The sequence below is a fragment of the Colletotrichum higginsianum genome, chromosome 9 (genome assembly GCF_001672515.1).
Source record: "Colletotrichum higginsianum IMI 349063 chromosome 9, whole genome shotgun sequence".
Classification (NCBI taxonomy): domain Eukaryota; kingdom Fungi; phylum Ascomycota; class Sordariomycetes; order Glomerellales; family Glomerellaceae; genus Colletotrichum; species Colletotrichum higginsianum.
The window spans coordinates 464,229-481,941 of NC_030961.1; the positions used below are offsets into that span (position 1 = coordinate 464,229).

A 17,713-nucleotide genomic window follows, 5' to 3' on the forward strand; every position below is an offset into this window, starting at 1 on the left:
AAGTCGGTTCTTTCTTTTTATTCTTATTTTTTGGGATTCACATTCCACGCAATCTAATTGGAGTATGTGAGCTCGCATGAAGTCAAAACTTTACAAACAGGAATTATGCGCATCTCCACAGCAGCAGCTCAGGTACTTAATGCACCATCTTGGGTCGAGGATATTCCCACGGGAAGGTGATAGAACCCAAATCTTTGGATAAGCTTAACATGCGGCGTGCGTCTAAAAAACGCTCAGACTGCAACTACTACTACGCCACTCCTTTGACTATCATACATGATGATGGTGGCTGCGGACATCGTCCTTCGCCTTTCCGGGGAAATCCTTTGAGAAATGGCCGCAGTCAGGATACTGAATCTTCGCCCTGACTTCAATGTCGTCCGGCTCGTTGGCCCGCGTCAAGACCTGCGTACAGTGCTTCGTGTGCGTCAAGACGTCCTCCTTGTGCACCATGCGGCCCTCGGTCAGCGCCTTGTGGAACCGTAGGATGTTGTAGGCGCAGTGCGTCTTGTGCAGCCTGTTGGTGAGGTAGACTGGCCGCACGTCGGCGCCGAACTCCTCTTCCGTGACCGAGGCGGTCTTGTTCCGATCGGTGTAAAACACCCACGGCCCGGCTCTACGGAACTCGTCGGTAAGCTCCCTGTCGAAGCACTCCTCCGGGACCCAGCAGAACGAGAGCACGTCGAAGTGGCAGCCGCGAGCCCTTGCCTCACTGGACGTGCTGCCGCAAGGGCTCACGATGACCCCCTCGGCGTTGGTGCGGGGAGGGGTGACGATGAACTGGAAGGTCCAGGTGACGGAGAATGCAAAGACGATGCTCAGTGCGAGGCCGACGAGAAGACTAGACAGTATTTTGCGTTGGCTGCGCCGCTGTTGCTGTTGTTGTTGTTGTTGTTGTTGTTGTTGTTGTTGTTGTTGTCGTTGTCGTTGTTGTTGTATAGGCGATAGATCGAGCGCCTTTTCGTCTTCCTCCCCCTCACCGAGCATGGGGCGAGTGGCGTCTTCAGAATCGTAAAAAGACATTACTGCGACAGCTATTGGTGGAGTAAAGATCAATGTAGAGAAATGCGTGCATGAGAGAAGAGCTTTTGCCTGGCTGTCGATGTCCTCTACGCAGATGATGTGGATGTAAGTGGGCGAAGGCTTGGGAGGTTCCCGGCTTACCTGACAGCACTCACTGAATCTCACATCCTTGACCCCCCTTACTTCGACACGTGAATTAGCCTCGGCTGCGGCTTCGAGTTGTTAATCCTATCTCCAGTCGTCACTCAACTCAAGGCTATCAGTCCGGGTCAACTCGACTCATGTCGCTGCAGGTCGGAATCAAGCTTTGTCTCCAATCGCCTGACACACTGGTTGGGGTTTCGGTCTTGCTTTCAAACTCAGTTTTCCGTTCTTAGTTTAAACTAACGCAAACCACCTCCATGCGACTCACATAACTATCACACTGCACTTAGACGATCCGTCATCGCAGAGAAATTCTGCTCCGGAGGGTAAAGCGAACCCACCCGCCCCGGGCGTAAACATGACAAAAGTTGCCACATCGATGATCGACTCAGTTACTTTCAACTTGGCCGAGTCATATACCCGATCTCAGTCTAATGGGTCCGCTCTAGTTTCCGTTTCGGCTATGAGAAGCTTCGAACAGACGTCTAGCGGCTTCCGAAGACTCGAAGTTCACGGAGCTTCCTCTCTCAGTTAGACCAGTAACGACTCTCCCCTCGCCTCCTATCTCATTACCTCCGACACAAAGACCAAATGGGCTGGCAAGGAGTCATGTCTGTTGATCAACACTGTTTCTTCGGAAGCCTGATTCATGCAAGAGTCCGGTGGATGTTTGCAAGGCTAATAATCAAGGGCAACGCCGTCGACAAGTCATCTGGCCCAACTCCCCCCGCACCAAAGGCTTAGGACTCGTATCTTTTTCTCGTACATGCTGTCTTTTTCTCCCCCCCGACGCGACCATGAATCCCTTTGTGGCCGACAAGACGACGAAATACGACACGGCCGAAGATGGCCCAGACAGTGAAAGTGAGGACCACCTTTCCTGGCGACGCAACACCTCCTCCCCGGCCGTTGTGACTGTCTCGAGAGCGTTCTACTTCACATCTCTGCTCTTGTTTGTGATATTTCCCATTCTCGCCATCGCCATCGTCCTCCTTCACGGGAAACTTGAGGCCGGACGCATCGACAGCGGCTTCCTTCAAGGCTTCCCTACCGAGCTGGGTATGTCTGGCCCAGCCTTCTCTAGACGATTCTTTGAAACTTGTAGCAGCTGACAGAGGCACTGTGTCAAAGACCCAGTCAAGAGCGTCTTGGCCAGCGAGACGGTTCGGTTCACGGGCGGTCTTCATTACCACCCAAACGGAACCCTGTACCGGGAGACGATCGCCGGCGAGCCTCAATATGTCGGGGCGCCCTCGCCCGAGGTTGACTTGGCGTGGGACACATTGCTAAAAGGCAAGTGAGCGCGTGCAGTCGGGCGTTTGAGCGGGTCTGACGCGGTCACAGGGCAATACATGAATCTTAATGGCAACGAAGCCTCCACCATGGTAGGACGAACTTGGAAAGATGACAGTGGCAACTACGAAGTAGCGTATGTTTTCGAATCTCATCCTTTGTTCACGTGTTTTTGCACAGAAGCTGACGCTGCTAAAGCCTAGATGTGATGCACACCCTTCATTGTGTGGTAGGTGTCAATTCATTCCTCGACGATTGCTGTTGTTGTTATTGTTGTTGACCCTGATCCCAACCTTTCCGTCAAACCGAACTGTAATCATCATGATCTAATAGCGGACACAGAACAAAATCAGAAAGGCCCTGGACCCGGAGTACTACCATGAATCAGAGAGCCCCAGGATCCATAGGATGCACGTCGGTAAGCACCACAACCTGCACACCCACTCCATGAGGAAAACCCGGGCATCGCTGACTGAGAGACACAGACCACTGCCTCGACTATCTCAGGCAGACATGCCTTCCGAGATATTTCTAGTAAAAAAAGAGAGAAAGTAGTAAAAGAGTGCAGCGTAGAAAAGTCTAAAGTAGTACAGTAGTCTAGAAAGAAACACTCCTCCTACCTACTAAGGTAATATAAGATACCTCCTTAAGTTGCTGAAAGCTATCCTAATTAGAGGAATTAAGGGCGGAGTCAGGCCGACGGCACGTGCCCCGGGGAGGCGTGCGACAGTAGTTAACAAAGGCTGTAATATAGCTAGCTAGATAAACCTGCTTTAATAGAGGTGGATCTTGCCATCTAATTAGCCTAGCTAGGCTATTATCTTTATTTTCTTATTAATAATCTAGTTAGCATTCCAACACTCAATTCTAACGACAATGTCGTAAGCGACATTGTGGTGAACGGCATGGCTGCAAACAAATGCGCATCGAAGGACTGCCCTGACTGGGCGGTTAGGAGGAAAATACTATTTATATCACCGCACTATCAAGTTAGAATGTTGATTGGCAATTGAAGTACGCGAAAAACAAGATTCTGTGATTGGGTTGCTACAGTTTCCCATGGACATTGGTCTCATGCGGGATTAACTTTGATATCTCATGGCATGGCTCATCCACCCCCCCTCCCAACGCATCCCTCATGCCCCTCGACTGCGCACGGACTCGATGGCTTCAGTAATCAACTCAAGGAACTGGTCCTCCCCAAGACGGACGTCGGCCCAGTGCCATCGGTCCCGCTTTGCAAGATTTCGTCTCCGATCCTCGGCCCCGACCATTTCGGCGTGGGCGCTCACGTACGCCTGACCCAGCATCTGCGCCATGTTGCGGAACCCCTTGTAGGACATGGTGGACGGCTGGATCTCGACGACCGCGGCGCCGCCCTCGCGGAGGAACATGGTGTGCGTCAAGCCGGCGCCGTGGACGCCGACCAGGACGTCGGTGGACTGCACCACGCGGAGCTGGTCGGGGAACGACAGCGCGCCAAAGTCAAAGGCCTGGAAGTTGACGCCAGGGAACTTGGCTCGGGCGGCGCCCAGCAGGGCGTCTTGGTCCAGGAGCTTGCGGGAGCCCCTTCGGTCGATGAGGGTGACGTTGAGGACCTCTGTCGGCCGTCGTCCGGTCTCCTGGAGGAGGCCAAAGTGTTGCATGATGCGCCGGGTGAAGACCCTCAGCAGAGGCGCATCTCTGCAATCCCGCTCCTCCCAGTCGTTCTGCCAGGTAGGGTTGCTTGAGCCTGCAAGCGGGATGACGAGGTTCTGGGGTGTCTCGGCAAAGGCTTGGGACCGGGCGGGATCCTCCAAGATGTTGGCGAGACGGACGGGCTCACGCCCTGCAAACATGCCCCATAACGGGTACAGCGGCCCTTCAGGATGATCGTCCAAGAAGACGACTTGGGTTCTAGGGGCGTCGGCAGGAATATGAAAGAAAGGCTTTGTGGGGTCGGCGGGGTCAGGGGTCAGGCGCAGTACGTCAAGGGACAATGTCATAGACCACAGCTCCATAAGGGAGTGCCAGATGTTCAAGGCACCTTCGCGCTTCAAGAGGATAGAGATGATGGGTCGGGCTTGAGATGGCCTGGGCTGGATCTGTGCTGACGTAGAGGAGGCCGAAGAGCGATGTGCCACCTTGATGTACTTTTGGAACAAGACGCCCGGGCCGGTATCATACCAGTAGCCTTTGATGCCGGTAAAGGGGATAATGCCACGGGAGGATTCACTGGTGGTAGGACGGCGCACGTCGCAATCAAGGTTGAAAGTTTTCGTCCGGGGGTCTAGCAACGCACCCTGGGCGAAACAGAAGGCATCGTCTCGGTTCTGGGTACGGCTGTGGAAGCAAGTCAGATTTGCAGCCGCGGCCAAAGATGTCGACGTCGGCGAGCAGTATTGGATGACGCGGTCGCGGAGGCCGTAGAGATAGTCGGGGCCGAAGCGTTGGGTGCAGAACTCGGGCTCCGGTCCTTGTTGCTCCGGCCTGCCGGAGGCGGCAAGCTCAGGCAACTCAGTCAACACCTCGGATTCTTGCTGGGGCTTGTTGTATCGGAAGGGTTCTTGCAGCCCAACTGCGGCAGGCGGGTTCAACAATGCGAAGAAGGCAAGCAGCAGGAGTAAGGCAAGAAAAACAGATAGTCTAACCCGCTTGGTAATAGGTCGAAGGTGCGAGTGCATGTTGAAGGGGGAGGAAATCGTGCCAGAGGTGCGTGCTGGTAGCTAGAGTGAAGGCAGGATGGCCCTGTTTTGGTTGGTTAGAGAGAAATACAGGAAAATAAGGTAGGGAAGAGCATTCTTGTCTGTCACTCACCCAGCCACTATTCAATTTGGACCCTGGCAAAAGAATTGTGATGCTCTCTGTGTGTTTTGCTTGGATTGCGTAGCATCTGCGTAGAAACAACGCCGCCAACTATATTGGTGATGGACGCATGTTAGCAGAACTATGATCTGCTTTTTGCAGACTTGGCAATCTTTGAATTAGAAATCTTAGGGCATACTGGCTTCATAACCTTGCCGGAAACCACCGAAGTGATAGGTAGGGGACCTTTATTGCTGCCTGCGGCGGCAGTGTTATTCACATCCGCTTTCTTAGCTTTATCCACCTAGATCTGTTTGAACATTTCTAATTGTTTTAAAGTAAGGCTGCACATTTGCCCTGAGGATCTACCTTCTTATTGTTATGCGTGTGGACCCCTTCCCGCCGTGAGAAAACACACTCCCTGTGAAGATTAAAATAGAGGCTAGGATTGCAGAGAAACAAACATGCTGGGATCCGTTTGTGGTGTTCTTGGAAGGGCGGAAGCGATGTCGAGTTCTCTGATCGATCGGGTCGGTTGTAGAAGCCGAGACGACGGAAAATTTCCTTAACCGGGCTGGTTGTAAAAGCCGAGGGGCGGAAACAACGCTCCGATCGGCCGGGTCGTGTAAGCCGAGAGGCAGAACCAGCGCTCGTATAGGCTGCGGCGGGGAAGCAATGCCTCAGCACCAGCAAGCGAGTTCGTATACAGCCGCAAGACGTTATTAAACTCGTCCGGGTACTTCTGACTTCTTAGATGCTTTGATGAGGGAGGGAGGGAGGGAGGGGTGGAAACCATGTCCAGTAGCGGATGTACGTTGAACTGTGTTTAGGACGGGGATTCTGCACAACCTATCCAAGTGTCGATACGGATTGCCTCCCAGTTGGTTTGCGACATCGTCTGTTCTCAATGTGCCACCAAGGCTTCTTTGCTCATCAAACTCCAGTCCCAACCACTAGCCAACTACAAACCTTCCCCTCCCCTCCGAAAAAAAAGAAAAGGTTTACAGCAAAAGGGAATCAAAAGACAGTTCCAGTGGAAAGCACCTCAGTCGTCATAATACTCGTCCGACTCCCCGCGGTCGCTTCCGCTACCGTCCGAACCGTGCGAGGACCCCCTGTCGCTCTCGTCGCGTTCGTAGCGCTCGCGGTAGTGGTCCTCGGACCCGGACGACGACCGGCGCTCGTGGTGGTGGTGTTCGTGCTCGGAGCCGGATTCGGAGCCGGAGTCTGTGCGCAAGGCGGTTAGCTGGATGCCCCCGCGCGGACCTGGGTTGGGGAAGGGAGGGGAAGGGGTTCAAGAGGGGAAAGGTACCCAGAGCGTTGGCGATGAGGGCGCCTCCGATAGCGCCGACTGCGAGGCCGCCCGCCACACCCAGCAACATGTTTCCGTTACCGCCCTTCTTCTTTTTCTTCTTCTCCTCGCCGTAGCCGTGCTCGTAGGGCTGGCCGTACGGTTGTTGGGGGTGAGGCTGGCCGTAGGGCTGTCCGTGTGGTTGGCCGTAGGGTTGCGGCTGCTCGTAGCCGTGCTGCTGACTCTGGCCGTAGTGCTGACCGGCGTAGTACCCCGCGCCGGCCCCAGCGGCGGCGCCGGCGGCGTACTCCCCATACGGTGGCTGCGGAGAGTGACCGCCGTACCCCGGCTGAGGCGAGTGACCGCCGTATGATGGCTGGTGTGAAGGGCCCCCGTATCCGGGCTGTGGTGAGTAGGGCGGTTGTGGCGAGTGGCCACCGTACCTCGACGCGTCGCCGTGTCCCCCATACCCAGGCGACATGGGCGGGGGCGACACCACGGGCGAAGGTGCAGCCGGCGCCTCCCACTGCGAGGTGCCGGTGGCCTGGTTGACGTAGTACCACCGCCGACTGTTCTCATCCCAGCGCTTCACCCACCCTTCCGGCAGGCGCGGCGACGGAGGCCGCCCGTACCCCGGCGACGGCGGTCGACCGTGGGCGTCTTGCTGCTGCTGATGCTGATACTGCGGGTAGGGACTGGACGCGTCACCGCCAGAGTCGCCGTAGCGTCCCGGCTGGGGCGAGGGATACTGAGGCTGGGATCCGTAGGCGCCAGCCGCGGCACTGGCGGCGACACCGGCGGCCAGCGAGGTCATGGCGGCGCCCTCGGAGACGGGGTCGGAGTAGGCGGAGCGTGTCGGGTCGCTGGAGCCGAAAGCGGCGGGGTGGTCGCGGCGGTACTCGACGGCGCCGTTCTGGGGACCGCCGGCGTATCCGTCGGGCGGCCGGCCGTCGTAGCCGTCGGGGTGAGCGCCGTGGTTGGTGTAGCCGTAGTCGGCGTGGCCTACGATCGGCGGTCAGGATCAGAGGCGAGGCGAGGCGAGGCGGGGCGGGGCGAGGTGCAAAGGCAAGCAGCAAAGCGTGTCGCTCGCTCGCTCGCTCATTAACTCACTCACCTTTGTTGATGATCTCGGGGTCATCGGGGATGCTGAAGTTGCCCAGCTGCGACGCCAGCTTGGCAACGTCGAAGTTGTCGAAGAACGACATGGTAGCCTTTATTTTATTTGGGAGGTTTTGTTGTCTTCCTTCTGCCTCTTTCGGCGTCTTTCCTTCTTGCGATAGCGACAGTCGGGGGGGTTGCAATGTGGACGGTTTGGGGGTGGATGGATTTCTTTAGTCACTTTTTTCTTCCTGATCTTTTTTTTTTTTTCCCTTTTCCCGGAGACGTGTCGCGGGGTCAAGTGACGAGTGACGGGTGACGGGGGACGAGTGATGAGTGAGACAGAAGCTGGGACGACGAGGGGCAGAATGAGAGAAAATCAGACGTGGCCAAGCTCAGGGTCCCGCGTCCGACGCCGACGTGCCGGAGGATTCGTAATGCGGCTTCTTGGGCTGCAGAAGCGGCTGCACGCCAGATTGGCCCTCGGGGGGATCAGGGTCGATGTCGGTGTGTCGGTGTGTCTTGTCTTATGGGGATATTGAAGACGCCGCAGTGAGATGCGCGTCTTCGAGGCGGGCAATTTAGGTGTTTCCGTCATTTTAATGGGCTTCTCTTCCCTCTTTTTTTTCGTTTTTTGTTTGTTTGTTGTTGCCCTAACTGGCTGGAGGGAGGCAAGCGCAATGGCTCCCACTCACTCTCCCATGCCTGAGTCGCCATCTCATGCATCTCATCTCATCTCGTCCATCCATCCCACACGAAGTCCTCGATTTTGCATACATGCACCCTCAGCCCTCAGTGATCTACGGGGACCCCCCCATGTTCCGGCTGCCATTTTCCCAGCTTGGCCCGCGGGACGACCCGTCCAACTCGTAGGGCTGAGGGCTGTGCCGCGCTCATCTGAGTCATCTCAGTTGTCGTTTAAAGTGAGCGGCGATGATTGAGCGAGTGAGTGTGACAGTGAATGAGTGAGGATGGAAGAATCTCTTTCTCCTCCCACCATGGTTTAGCTATTGTCTCAATTCTATTCTCGTTATACAATGCACCACGGAAGATGGATAGTTTTTTTCTTCTTTTTTTTTCCAAGTAGGTCCAGGGAGCGGATCGTCATGGGGGCCAAGGTAGTATTATTATTACTGATTATATCTTGGGATGATTATCTTCTCAATGCCGGATCGTCCCATTGCGAGTGAGTCGCGACGTGTCTTTTGCCCGTCGCTATGTCGTTCGTGTACGACACCCTAATTGTTGCATCAAAAGTACGCACTCAATCATCTGCGGGTGAATCCGGCCTGGGAGGCTTTTGCCCATAGACGGTATGCCTGCGCCGAGCGATTAGCCACACAACACCCCCACGGGAAAAAAGGGGGAGGGGGATCATCCACAGATCCAGCATCGCGTGGAACGCGCCGCACTTCAGCTCGTGCCGCACGGCGGCCAGATGCGCGTGCACCTTGTCCTCGGGCCACCCCAGCACGCCGCAGAACAGCTTCATCGAGAAGCCCTCGAGGCCCTCGAGGATCTGCGCCAGGTTCAGCATGCCCTGGCCCCGGAAGTGCGCGTCCCTGGCCCAGGGCCCGATGGGCGTCTTGAACCGGTGGTGCGACACCCGGCCGAAGCCGCCGTGGGCGCGCACCCAGCCCTCGAGCTGCGGGCCGGGGCAAGGGTCGCGCCCGACCGCCCGGAGCGTCCGCACAAAGGTCTGGTTCCAGGCGTACGTGGCGTGCCGCGCCGTGTACGTCCCGTCGTCCGAGTAGTACTCGGTGCTCATGTCCTGGAACTCGGCCCACCCGCCGGGGTTCAGGTGGCTTGGGCCTTCTCGTCAGCGCGAGCGGGGAATCCGAGCATGAGATTGGGGCTCGGGCATGTGGAGGAGGAAGGGGGGGGGGCATATTACTCACTCGTATATCGTCTCAATCAGACTCGGCCAGTCCCCGATCGAGCAGGCCATGTACCGGCACATGATGTAGTCGAACTTCTTGTGCCCGACCCAGGGGCTCTCGACGTCGTCGATCTCGAACTTGACGTTCGAGGGGACCCTGCATCACCTAAAATCAGCCCTGGCCTCCAAAATCCAAATGCAAGCAAGCTTAGCTACGCTCACCACTCGGGCTGGATGGCGCTCAAGTCGTTGCCGATAACCTGCTCATGCCGTCAACGCCTACTCCTACTACGCCACACAGCCCAAACAGAAAGGCCTCCAAATAAGGGTCAGTCAAGAACCCTTCGTTACCTCTGCGTTCTGGAAAATGTCACCCATCTCAATGGCCCCTTGGAAAAACACGACAATCATCAGCACTGCGGGGTATCGATGATCTCGTCGAACACCACATCACTCACAGATACCGGTGCCCGTCCCGATATCGAGGATCCTGTGCACCTTGTCCCTTTCCAGAGGCGCCAGGTACAACCTGTTCCCCATCGCCCGAACCATCAGGGCGTGTGCCATGTCGAGACGGGTCAACTCGACTTCGTCGTTGGGGAACGCGTAGGCTAACCAGGAGTGGCGGTAGGTATTAGTAGCTGTGTCTCGGCTCCACGCGTGTCGGTCGAGAAGCGGACGCGTCGGGACGGTAACTCACTCCCGGGCCGGAAGGCGTGGTAGCGCCGGCCGTACTCTTCCGGGTAGTCGACGACGCTCGAGGAGAGCGACAAAGTGTACCTCGCACTAATAAACCCAAAAACATCAATCTCAGGACGGCAAGTGAATAGGAGGGCCACGGGTTACACGGTACATTTGATCATCCATAGTAGACCCATCGTCCGACTTGGAGATGCCATTGTCAGCTGGGACTCGTCCGTGTAAGCAGTCTGGGTTTGACCAACAACAAATCCCTCGTCGACCTCGACGGCCTCATCCAGCTCGCCGGGATGGAGCGCCGCCATGCCCGGGGTATCGGCCATGCTTGCGGACCTAGGGTAACGTAAGGTAACGACGAGGACAGTCTTCGAGTAGATGATGTTTGTCAGCTTTTTGCTTCGGCGGGGTGAGTGGCCCGTAGAGTATCCTTCTCCGACGATTCCCGCGGTGTAGTCTCCCAAAGGCTGGCAACCAACCCAACAAACAGCATCCGGGAAGATGAATTACACCCACCCGCAGGTTCTAATCTCCCAAGACGAACCGGGGGGGGGCGGCGAGGGAGGTCACACGCTCCAGTTTTTGTACCACTGAGTGACGAATTGGAGGCGCTCGTTGGCGCGAGAGGGCTGGGATTAGAAGTTGGTCGAGACGCAGCGCCTCTCTAACCGCCGTCCTGGGGCCAGAGATCCTGGCGAGATTGACACCAACAAAGCCAAGCCAAAAACAGCCAAACTGCCCGTCTACTTCGGCCGGGGTGATGGCTAAACAAAATCAATGATACCCGTGAATGGATATCTGTCCGCGCCTAGGCACCCTGTGGTCCCTCCCCACGCCACCCGTCATTCACATCATGTCAAAACACCACCAAGTGGGCTCACTCTATGTTCTTCATACTTTCGCCATCCTCACATGCTCAATGGAGGCGAATATTCCCTCGATGTAATCTCGTCATCATCATTCGTAAGAAGTCTCTATCCGTCTTCTCCATGGCCGAGAAAGAGCAATGTAAAGTAGGGGGTATAGAGCTGTGAAGTCGCCTAAGAAACGAAGGACAGGGGGGAAACGGGACACACGCCTCGCCGGGCGAGAATGCAAAACCCTCCAAATCGAACAGCGTAGACAAAACAAGCCAGAGCCGAGCTCACAGCTATATAAAACAGAGCTCAAAAGGACAACTTCCTCCAGTTCCCGAAACGCCATACCAGTTATGCTTGTGCTTTTTCTTCTTCATTCCCCGCCTCCCTCCTGTCCAGCCATGCGATGCAATGTTTGGAATATGCAATGTTTCCTCCGCAACCCTCCGTTGTCCTTTTGCCATCCGTGAACCTTCAGGCATCTTCATTTTCCATCAACCCATCACGACTCTCTCTTGTTCGTGGGTGCCTTCATTTCTGAGCAATCCGGGCACTGCGCTTGGCAGGCGTGCCGTTGGCGCTCAGGCCCAGTTCCTTCTTCGCCGCCGCAGTCACCTTCTTCGGCTTGCTGACCTTGGCCCCATCCGTCTTCGGTCCGGGAATCCCAGCCTGGCGCGACTTCGTTGACTTGGTCGCCGTGGCGGTCGAGCTCGGGGTGCCGTTCGAAGTCTTGGTCGTAGTCTTGGTCGTAGTCTTGGTCGACGCCTTGGTCGAGCCCGCCGTCTTGCTCGAAGAACCCTTGGGTCTGCCCCTCGCCTTACCCACCTGCTTCTCCTCGACGGGACTCAGAGGCGCAAGCAGCTGTTCCTCGGCCTGGCTCGTGGCCAGCTGCTCGGCCCACTGGACGCTCTTACCGTCCTTGCGGGCTGTCACAACAGCGCCTCCAGTCTCCTCTGCGGCGGGCGCCGTCTTCAAGTACTCCAGCATCTCATCCGCCGACATTGCACTTCCCTTATTGGCGCGAGTGTTCTGGCGGGTCACGACGGCCAGGTCCTTTTCTCCGTCTCCACCCCTAACTTTGGCGTATCTCTGGTGCCTAACCGGAATCTTAGTCACGGGAGGCGCCTCTCCGCGCTCGGCGGCGCGCTGGGCCCGCGTCCTGACGCCGGCAACGGGGCCATCGTCCTCTTTGGGCTTCGCGTCTTCCATGGGTTTCGCCTTCTCCTCGTCCTCCGGCTTCTCGTTCTCGTCGTTGCCTGACTTGCCCGTCTTGTCTCTACGTTGGCGCTTCGGTGGATGAGCGTTCTTCTCCGGTGATGTATCCCGCTCCTGGAGCTCTTCGCCCTTCCTTTTGGCCTTTCTAGGACTCGGGCTGTTGACATCCAACGCTCCGAGAGGTCGGCGAGAAGACTCCCGTCGGGCAGAGAGAGGACGCTCCGCCGGTGAGTTTACCGAGAACGCGGGCGTATCAGCCCAGATACTCTGGGCGCGCTCTGGCGTGGGCGCAAAGGTAGCCATGATCGGGGCCGAAGGAAAGGCTGTTGGCGAGAGGGCATGGGCCGGAACGGAAACGGGAGAAAGGGCTCGGTTGGCGGATTTGAAGGGCTCGGTTGGCTCGGTAGCCTTGGCGGCCTTGCGGGCGGCGTGACGGCTCATGAACTCTCTAAGCATGATGAGATCCGAGTCTTCGTCGTCAAAGGTCGTGGCAGGCGCCTGGTCAAGCATCTGCAGCACTTCCTCCTCCATATTCTTCGATTCCTTCTCCTGCTGCTCCTTCTGCTCCTCCTTCTGGGTGGCCTGGGCGAAAGGTGACATAGGGGCAGCGGTCTCGGCAGGAGTGATGGTGTCAACGATGTCATCCTCCGTAGGTGCCTCCTCCGATGCTTTCTCAGAAGCCTCCGCGGCGGCAAAGAGGGCCAAATGCTCGTCCGAAACCTTAAAGCGCACGATCAGGCGGCCACCTTCCCTACTTACAAGAACCTTAGCGTCCATCGTCTCCTTGGCCTCTTCGAGTACACGGGCCAGGGAGGCGAGGGTCTGAACAGGAGAGCCGGGGCGATCTTGGAACGAGCCAAAGATGTCGGGGTTCTCCCTAACGTCGACGACAACGGGCGAAGGAGACGCCGACCCCGTAGGAGAGGCCAACGCCAAAGCCGATGATGGTGACGCCCCGCTGGCGGAGGCCGGCGATGCCCCGACAGCCACCGCTGATGCTGAATCGACCACGAAGGGATTCTGCACCGCGAGGAGCTCGACCGACGAATCGGGAGCACCCACCAGCGAACCGGATGCTGGATCTTGAAGATCCTGCACCGCGGGAGCCTGGTCGGAGTCGGCAGTGGGGAGGGCGATGGGGAGAGACGCCCTGCGAAGAAGGGATGTGAGAGAGGGCCGGCGCGTCGCAGGGAGTGACTTTCGCTTCTTGAACGGTGACGTCTGGCTGCGGTCCTTGAAGTAAACGATGGGACTCGCGGCGGCCTCAAAATTCTCGTCAAGCGCCTCTTCGGCTTCGTCGACATTGTTGTGAATGATGCTGGGCGAGGAGATGAAGGAAGGCACCTCAAATGTGAAACCGGGTCCGATGGGAGAAGACAGAGGCGACGATGGCGCGGCCTCGGGTTCTTGAGTGGCAAAGGCAGCAAGTTTGGACCGCAACGAATCGAGACCGTGCTCCAAACGGCTCTTCCTGCTGGCGCGAGAATGATAGGTGGCGCTCGAGGGGAAGTGGGGGAGCTTGGCCGTCGGGCTTTGTGGCTCGTCCTCCTCCTCGATGACAGAAAAGTCTGACTCTCCAAAGACGGCGATGGGCTGGCGGACGTTGCGGTGCTTGGGTTGCTCGCGCCCGTGGGCCTTGTTCGAATCGCGGATCGCCGTCTCGAGGACCCATTCGAAACTCAGGTCGGGCATGGGGAAAGCAAGCAGAGGCTTCATGATGGCGTGCGTCAACAGGCCGTTGTTATAAGCCCGTTTGGGCTCGCCGTCATAATTCCTCTTGCCTCTTGTTGAGGTCATGACCTCACCGTACTTCTCCATGTCCGCCTTGTACTGCCGACGCTGCTCTCGGACACTTGGGCCGGCTGGTAGGGCGAAGAGGTCGTTGCGGAGGACGCGGCGAGCCTCGATCATGTTAATCACGGGTCTCTCCTCCACTTCCTCATCAAGCCAGTACGGTTCCGAGTAGTCTTCGTCGCACGCCTCTGCCACCCTTTGCCGCTTGCGAGGGCATAGGGCATACGCCAGTTCACCCTTGACGGCGATATGCCGGAACTGAACGGCAGCGTCCAGCTCCTGGACGGCGAGCGACTCGGCGACCCGCCTGACAATGACCTTTTCGAAGATCAAACCTCTTGTCTTCCGTCGTTGCTTGTTCTGTTTTGTACGCGGAATGCGTGCTGCTCGGCGGGGGAAGTCAGGAACAGGGGAAAATGTGGAGGTGAAGTCGATGCCCTCGAACGATTCGGAATCGAAAGGGCCACTAAAGGGGTTAGCGAAGGAACGCCAAGGTGCAGGGTAGGCCATGAGGGGAAACAAACCAGAGGTTCTTCGCCGTTTCTGAAAGCTCAATAGAGGCAAAGTCATTGCCCCGAATCTTTCTGGGCGAAGCGACGGTAAAGTCAGACATCATGGTAATGTCATGCATGGTAGTGTCGGCCTTCAAAGGGGATCCGGACGCAAAATCAGTATCGCGCCCCTGTTCAGCAAATCTCGAGGGAGACGGGCCAAACAGGTTGCTCAGGTTTGAGGACTCTTCGTCGTAAGTGGAATCGGAGAGCGACTGGAGGGCGGTGGGAGTCTCGAGCTGCCCCTGGTTCGAATGGGAGTGATGGTCAGAAATCTGGGGTGTCGCGGGTGAGACAATTGACATGACCGAGAAGTCGGAAAGTGCCGGCTTTGAAGGGCTGGACTTTGGTGAGAGCGCGCGCGCAAGCTTTGGCGTCGAGGCACTCAAGTGCTGCTTCGGGGTGGAGGCGCTCAAAGGGGTGAAACTTTCGTCGGCGAAGGAGACCTTCTTGGGCGAGGGCGTTCTGGTGCTCGACGAGCCCCAGGATGTGACGTTCCAGTGCGTGGAGAAACTGCTCTTGTTCGGTCTGGGCGTCTCTGCCGTGCTGAACTTGTTGAAAGGCGAGGCGAGAGACAGCGAGGCGAACTTGGGAGCCTGCTGCTTCTTGGTGGTGGACTTGGACTGGGGCGAGGCAGCAGTCTTGGTTGGCGTGGTGAAATCGATGGAGAGGGATGACAGGCCGGAGGCCATGCTGCCGTTGGGCTGAGGCGCAAGCTCGAGCGCGGAGAAGGCGGCCAAGGCCACCTTAGGGCTGGCGCGGTCGACTGTGCGCAAGGACGGGGGCGTGATGGCGTCGCCCGAAGGCGGGTTAAAGGTCAAACGAGGAATGTTCATCGCGTCCAGGGGCGAAACATTGGTCGGATGACAAGAGTGGGTTGACCCAACGGGAGGGGAGATGGCAACAATAGCGTGAGAAGCTATGGCGGTGGGTGGTGGTGCTCTGATGCGACGCGGCGCGGAGAGATGCTCTCGGACGTGGTTCGCGGAGAAGAATATGGGCGGCGCGCGCGATGCGTGCGATGGCCAGTTGAGTTGGGGGCGAAAAAAGTGCGGAAAAGTAAACAAAGCGCGCAGCCGCACGCGGAAGAGAGTGGGAACACTGGCGGCAAAGAAAGAGAACTGAACGTGCTCCGGGAGAGAGCACGAGAAGGAGGAAATGCGTCTGCAAGCGTCGCAAGAAAGACGGTCGTGATCAACTCAGGGTAACGTAGGTAGATAGGTACCTTTTGAATTACCTTAACTGAATTGCGGCGTCAAACGGCCAGATGTCGGGCGTGTTATGTGATTTGTCGCGGACGCGGAGATTGGGGGGTATGTGTGTGAGTGTGGTGCGTGGTCGGGGGAAGAAAGGCCTTCCAAGGTACTTGCTGGAAGGCGAGAAATTTGGTGTGGTGGGCTGGGAAGGCTCTCTGCTTCCCCGGCGCCTGTGCAACGGGCTTTGTTTACTCTCTAGGCTTAGCCAGCCAATCGGCAGCTCCCGAAGCTTTTGCCCAAGGCACCCAAATACTGCTTGCTCCGGTACGTACCAGGAGACGTACCCAGGCCGTACCTAGGCGTACACAGTGAGGAGTGAGGGTCCCAGACCCGTGCAGTTGTCCCCTTCGGCACCGTGTCTTGCCCCACCACGCGCAAGCCACTGCATGCTTTTAGCCAATCATGCTACTCAGGCATGCTGCGCGAGGCTAAGGCCACGTGATTGGTCCAAAAAAAAGTTGTTCGGGGACGCATCAAAGCTTTCGCGATGTCATGCGATGCTTCGACAGGTCGACGGGCAATTTGGAGGTTTGTTGGCCGACATCGACGACGGCGACAACGACGACAACGACGGCGACGACAACGAGCTCTAGAAACGAAGGCATCCCCAAGACTTCCGACGATATATTTTAAAGATTGTAGACCGCCTAAGAACAAATCTTCAGTCGCCCATCATGCCTTCAAAACCGAAGCGCTTGCCGCCCGTCAAGAACCTCCGCGTCCGCCAGCCCAACAAGCCCGAGGCCAACCCGTGCATCCAGGTCATGACCACTGTCCTCGGTATATCTCTCTCCCCCTGTTATTCTTTCTACCGTTTGAGAGCCTTTTCATGTCGTGATGCGATCTCGCAACACGTGAAGCCTCTCACCTACTCCCTTCCGTGCACCAGTGCCTTTCCCCCCGCCTTGAACCATCCATCATCCACTGACATCCCCTCCAGCATGCTGGGCCTCCGCGGGCTACAACACCGCCGGCTGCGCCACTCTCGAGAACGCCCTGCGCAACTGTATGGACCAGCCCAAGCAGCCCAAGAAGCCCTCGTCCACCATCAACTACCACCTCGGCCGCATGTACGACAAGGTGATACCTCACTCCAAGGGCAAGTAAACGAAGCCAAAAAGTGGAGGGAGTGCGAATCTCGAGACGAGGGATGGAAGATTCCAGGCGACGACCCCGATACCCAATGCATCGATCACGAGATCTCGTCGAACCTGAAGCATGGCTGCCAGGACGTCAGAGGAGGACCAAATCAAGTGGCGTAACGGACGGCAGATCGAGAACCCGCTGCACAAGGTTCCAATCTGGAGATCGACTCGGGGGGCCGCGTGTCGAGATGAATGTACAGCTATATCATTATACACGGGACGAGGCGTTCAAGAGGACGGGTGTTGTATACTATGTATCATATCCGGCAGCCCAGTGCTTGCCACAATATAACCAAGATAAAGCGGTAGTGGACCACATCTGCTGGGCCGTCGCGTCAGACTTCTTTGACCGTGTCAGATCCCTGGGGCTCCCTTTTGCCTTTCGCGATAGGGGCGGGCTGTTCGTTTGACGGTCAGCGTGGAACAAGGGCGGTTGATTTATCGACCCTGGGAGATGAGTTCTAGTCGCGGGACGCGATTCCTTCCACGGCTTTCATCATCAACCAGATGCAAGCCCGTAATTTCGGCCATCCCACGCGGAGAGAGCCATAGTACCCAACATGGCAAGAGGAGTGATCCGACCACGCCCTGCTATGTTACGTCATGAGGAGCTGGCTTGTTTCGGCGTGTATCGAAGCTTTACACGCAGAGAGTTTCTAGCGCCCGGAAACCCCACGAGACGCAGAA

General features: G+C 57.1%; 8 protein-coding genes across 8 annotated transcripts; 3 read left to right on the plus strand and 5 right to left on the minus strand.

Moving 5' to 3' along the window:
- Window positions 1-270: 270 nt before the first annotated feature.
- CH63R_12390 (Major facilitator superfamily transporter) lies at window positions 271-1,023 on the minus strand (the record flags this gene model as incomplete). The annotated part of the gene is made up of 1 exon (XM_018307364.1): window positions 271-1,023. One exon carries the CDS (start codon window positions 1,021-1,023, stop codon window positions 271-273), a length of 753 nt encoding a protein of 250 aa, XP_018151781.1.
- Window positions 1,024-1,964: 941 nt separating this feature from the next.
- On the plus strand, window positions 1,965-2,468 carry CH63R_12391 (uncharacterized protein; the record flags this gene model as incomplete). Its single annotated transcript, XM_018307365.1, has 2 exons — window positions 1,965-2,226; window positions 2,299-2,468. 2 exons carry the CDS (start codon window positions 1,965-1,967, stop codon window positions 2,466-2,468), a joined length of 432 nt encoding a protein of 143 aa, XP_018151782.1.
- Window positions 2,469-2,519: 51 nt separating this feature from the next.
- Window positions 2,520-2,995, plus strand: CH63R_12392 (uncharacterized protein; the record flags this gene model as incomplete). Its single annotated transcript, XM_018307366.1, has 4 exons — window positions 2,520-2,596; window positions 2,659-2,689; window positions 2,803-2,878; window positions 2,946-2,995. The coding sequence occupies 4 exons, from the start codon at window positions 2,520-2,522 to the stop codon at window positions 2,993-2,995; spliced, it is 234 nt and encodes a 77-aa protein (XP_018151783.1).
- A 601-nt stretch (window positions 2,996-3,596) lies between these two features.
- Window positions 3,597-5,123, minus strand: CH63R_12393 (DUF563 domain-containing protein; the record flags this gene model as incomplete). The annotated part of the gene is made up of 1 exon (XM_018307367.1): window positions 3,597-5,123. The coding sequence occupies one exon, from the start codon at window positions 5,121-5,123 to the stop codon at window positions 3,597-3,599; it is 1,527 nt and encodes a 508-aa protein (XP_018151784.1).
- Window positions 5,124-6,289: 1,166 nt separating this feature from the next.
- CH63R_12394 (WW domain-containing protein) lies at window positions 6,290-7,740 on the minus strand (the record flags this gene model as incomplete). The annotated part of the gene is made up of 3 exons (XM_018307368.1): window positions 6,290-6,471; window positions 6,557-7,537; window positions 7,650-7,740. The coding sequence occupies 3 exons, from the start codon at window positions 7,738-7,740 to the stop codon at window positions 6,290-6,292; spliced, it is 1,254 nt and encodes a 417-aa protein (XP_018151785.1).
- A 1,157-nt stretch (window positions 7,741-8,897) lies between these two features.
- CH63R_12395 (Methyltransferase) lies at window positions 8,898-10,534 on the minus strand (the record flags this gene model as incomplete). The annotated part of the gene is made up of 7 exons (XM_018307369.1): window positions 8,898-9,438; window positions 9,532-9,669; window positions 9,735-9,772; window positions 9,864-9,928; window positions 9,971-10,123; window positions 10,213-10,298; window positions 10,359-10,534. The coding sequence occupies 7 exons, from the start codon at window positions 10,532-10,534 to the stop codon at window positions 8,898-8,900; spliced, it is 1,197 nt and encodes a 398-aa protein (XP_018151786.1).
- A 1,062-nt stretch (window positions 10,535-11,596) lies between these two features.
- CH63R_12396 (uncharacterized protein) lies at window positions 11,597-15,461 on the minus strand (the record flags this gene model as incomplete). The annotated part of the gene is made up of 2 exons (XM_018307370.1): window positions 11,597-14,540; window positions 14,599-15,461. 2 exons carry the CDS (start codon window positions 15,459-15,461, stop codon window positions 11,597-11,599), a joined length of 3,807 nt encoding a protein of 1,268 aa, XP_018151787.1.
- Window positions 15,462-16,555: 1,094 nt separating this feature from the next.
- On the plus strand, window positions 16,556-16,988 carry CH63R_12397 (CHCH domain-containing protein; the record flags this gene model as incomplete). Its single annotated transcript, XM_018307371.1, has 2 exons — window positions 16,556-16,661; window positions 16,822-16,988. The coding sequence occupies 2 exons, from the start codon at window positions 16,556-16,558 to the stop codon at window positions 16,986-16,988; spliced, it is 273 nt and encodes a 90-aa protein (XP_018151788.1).
- Window positions 16,989-17,713: the final 725 nt, after the last annotated feature.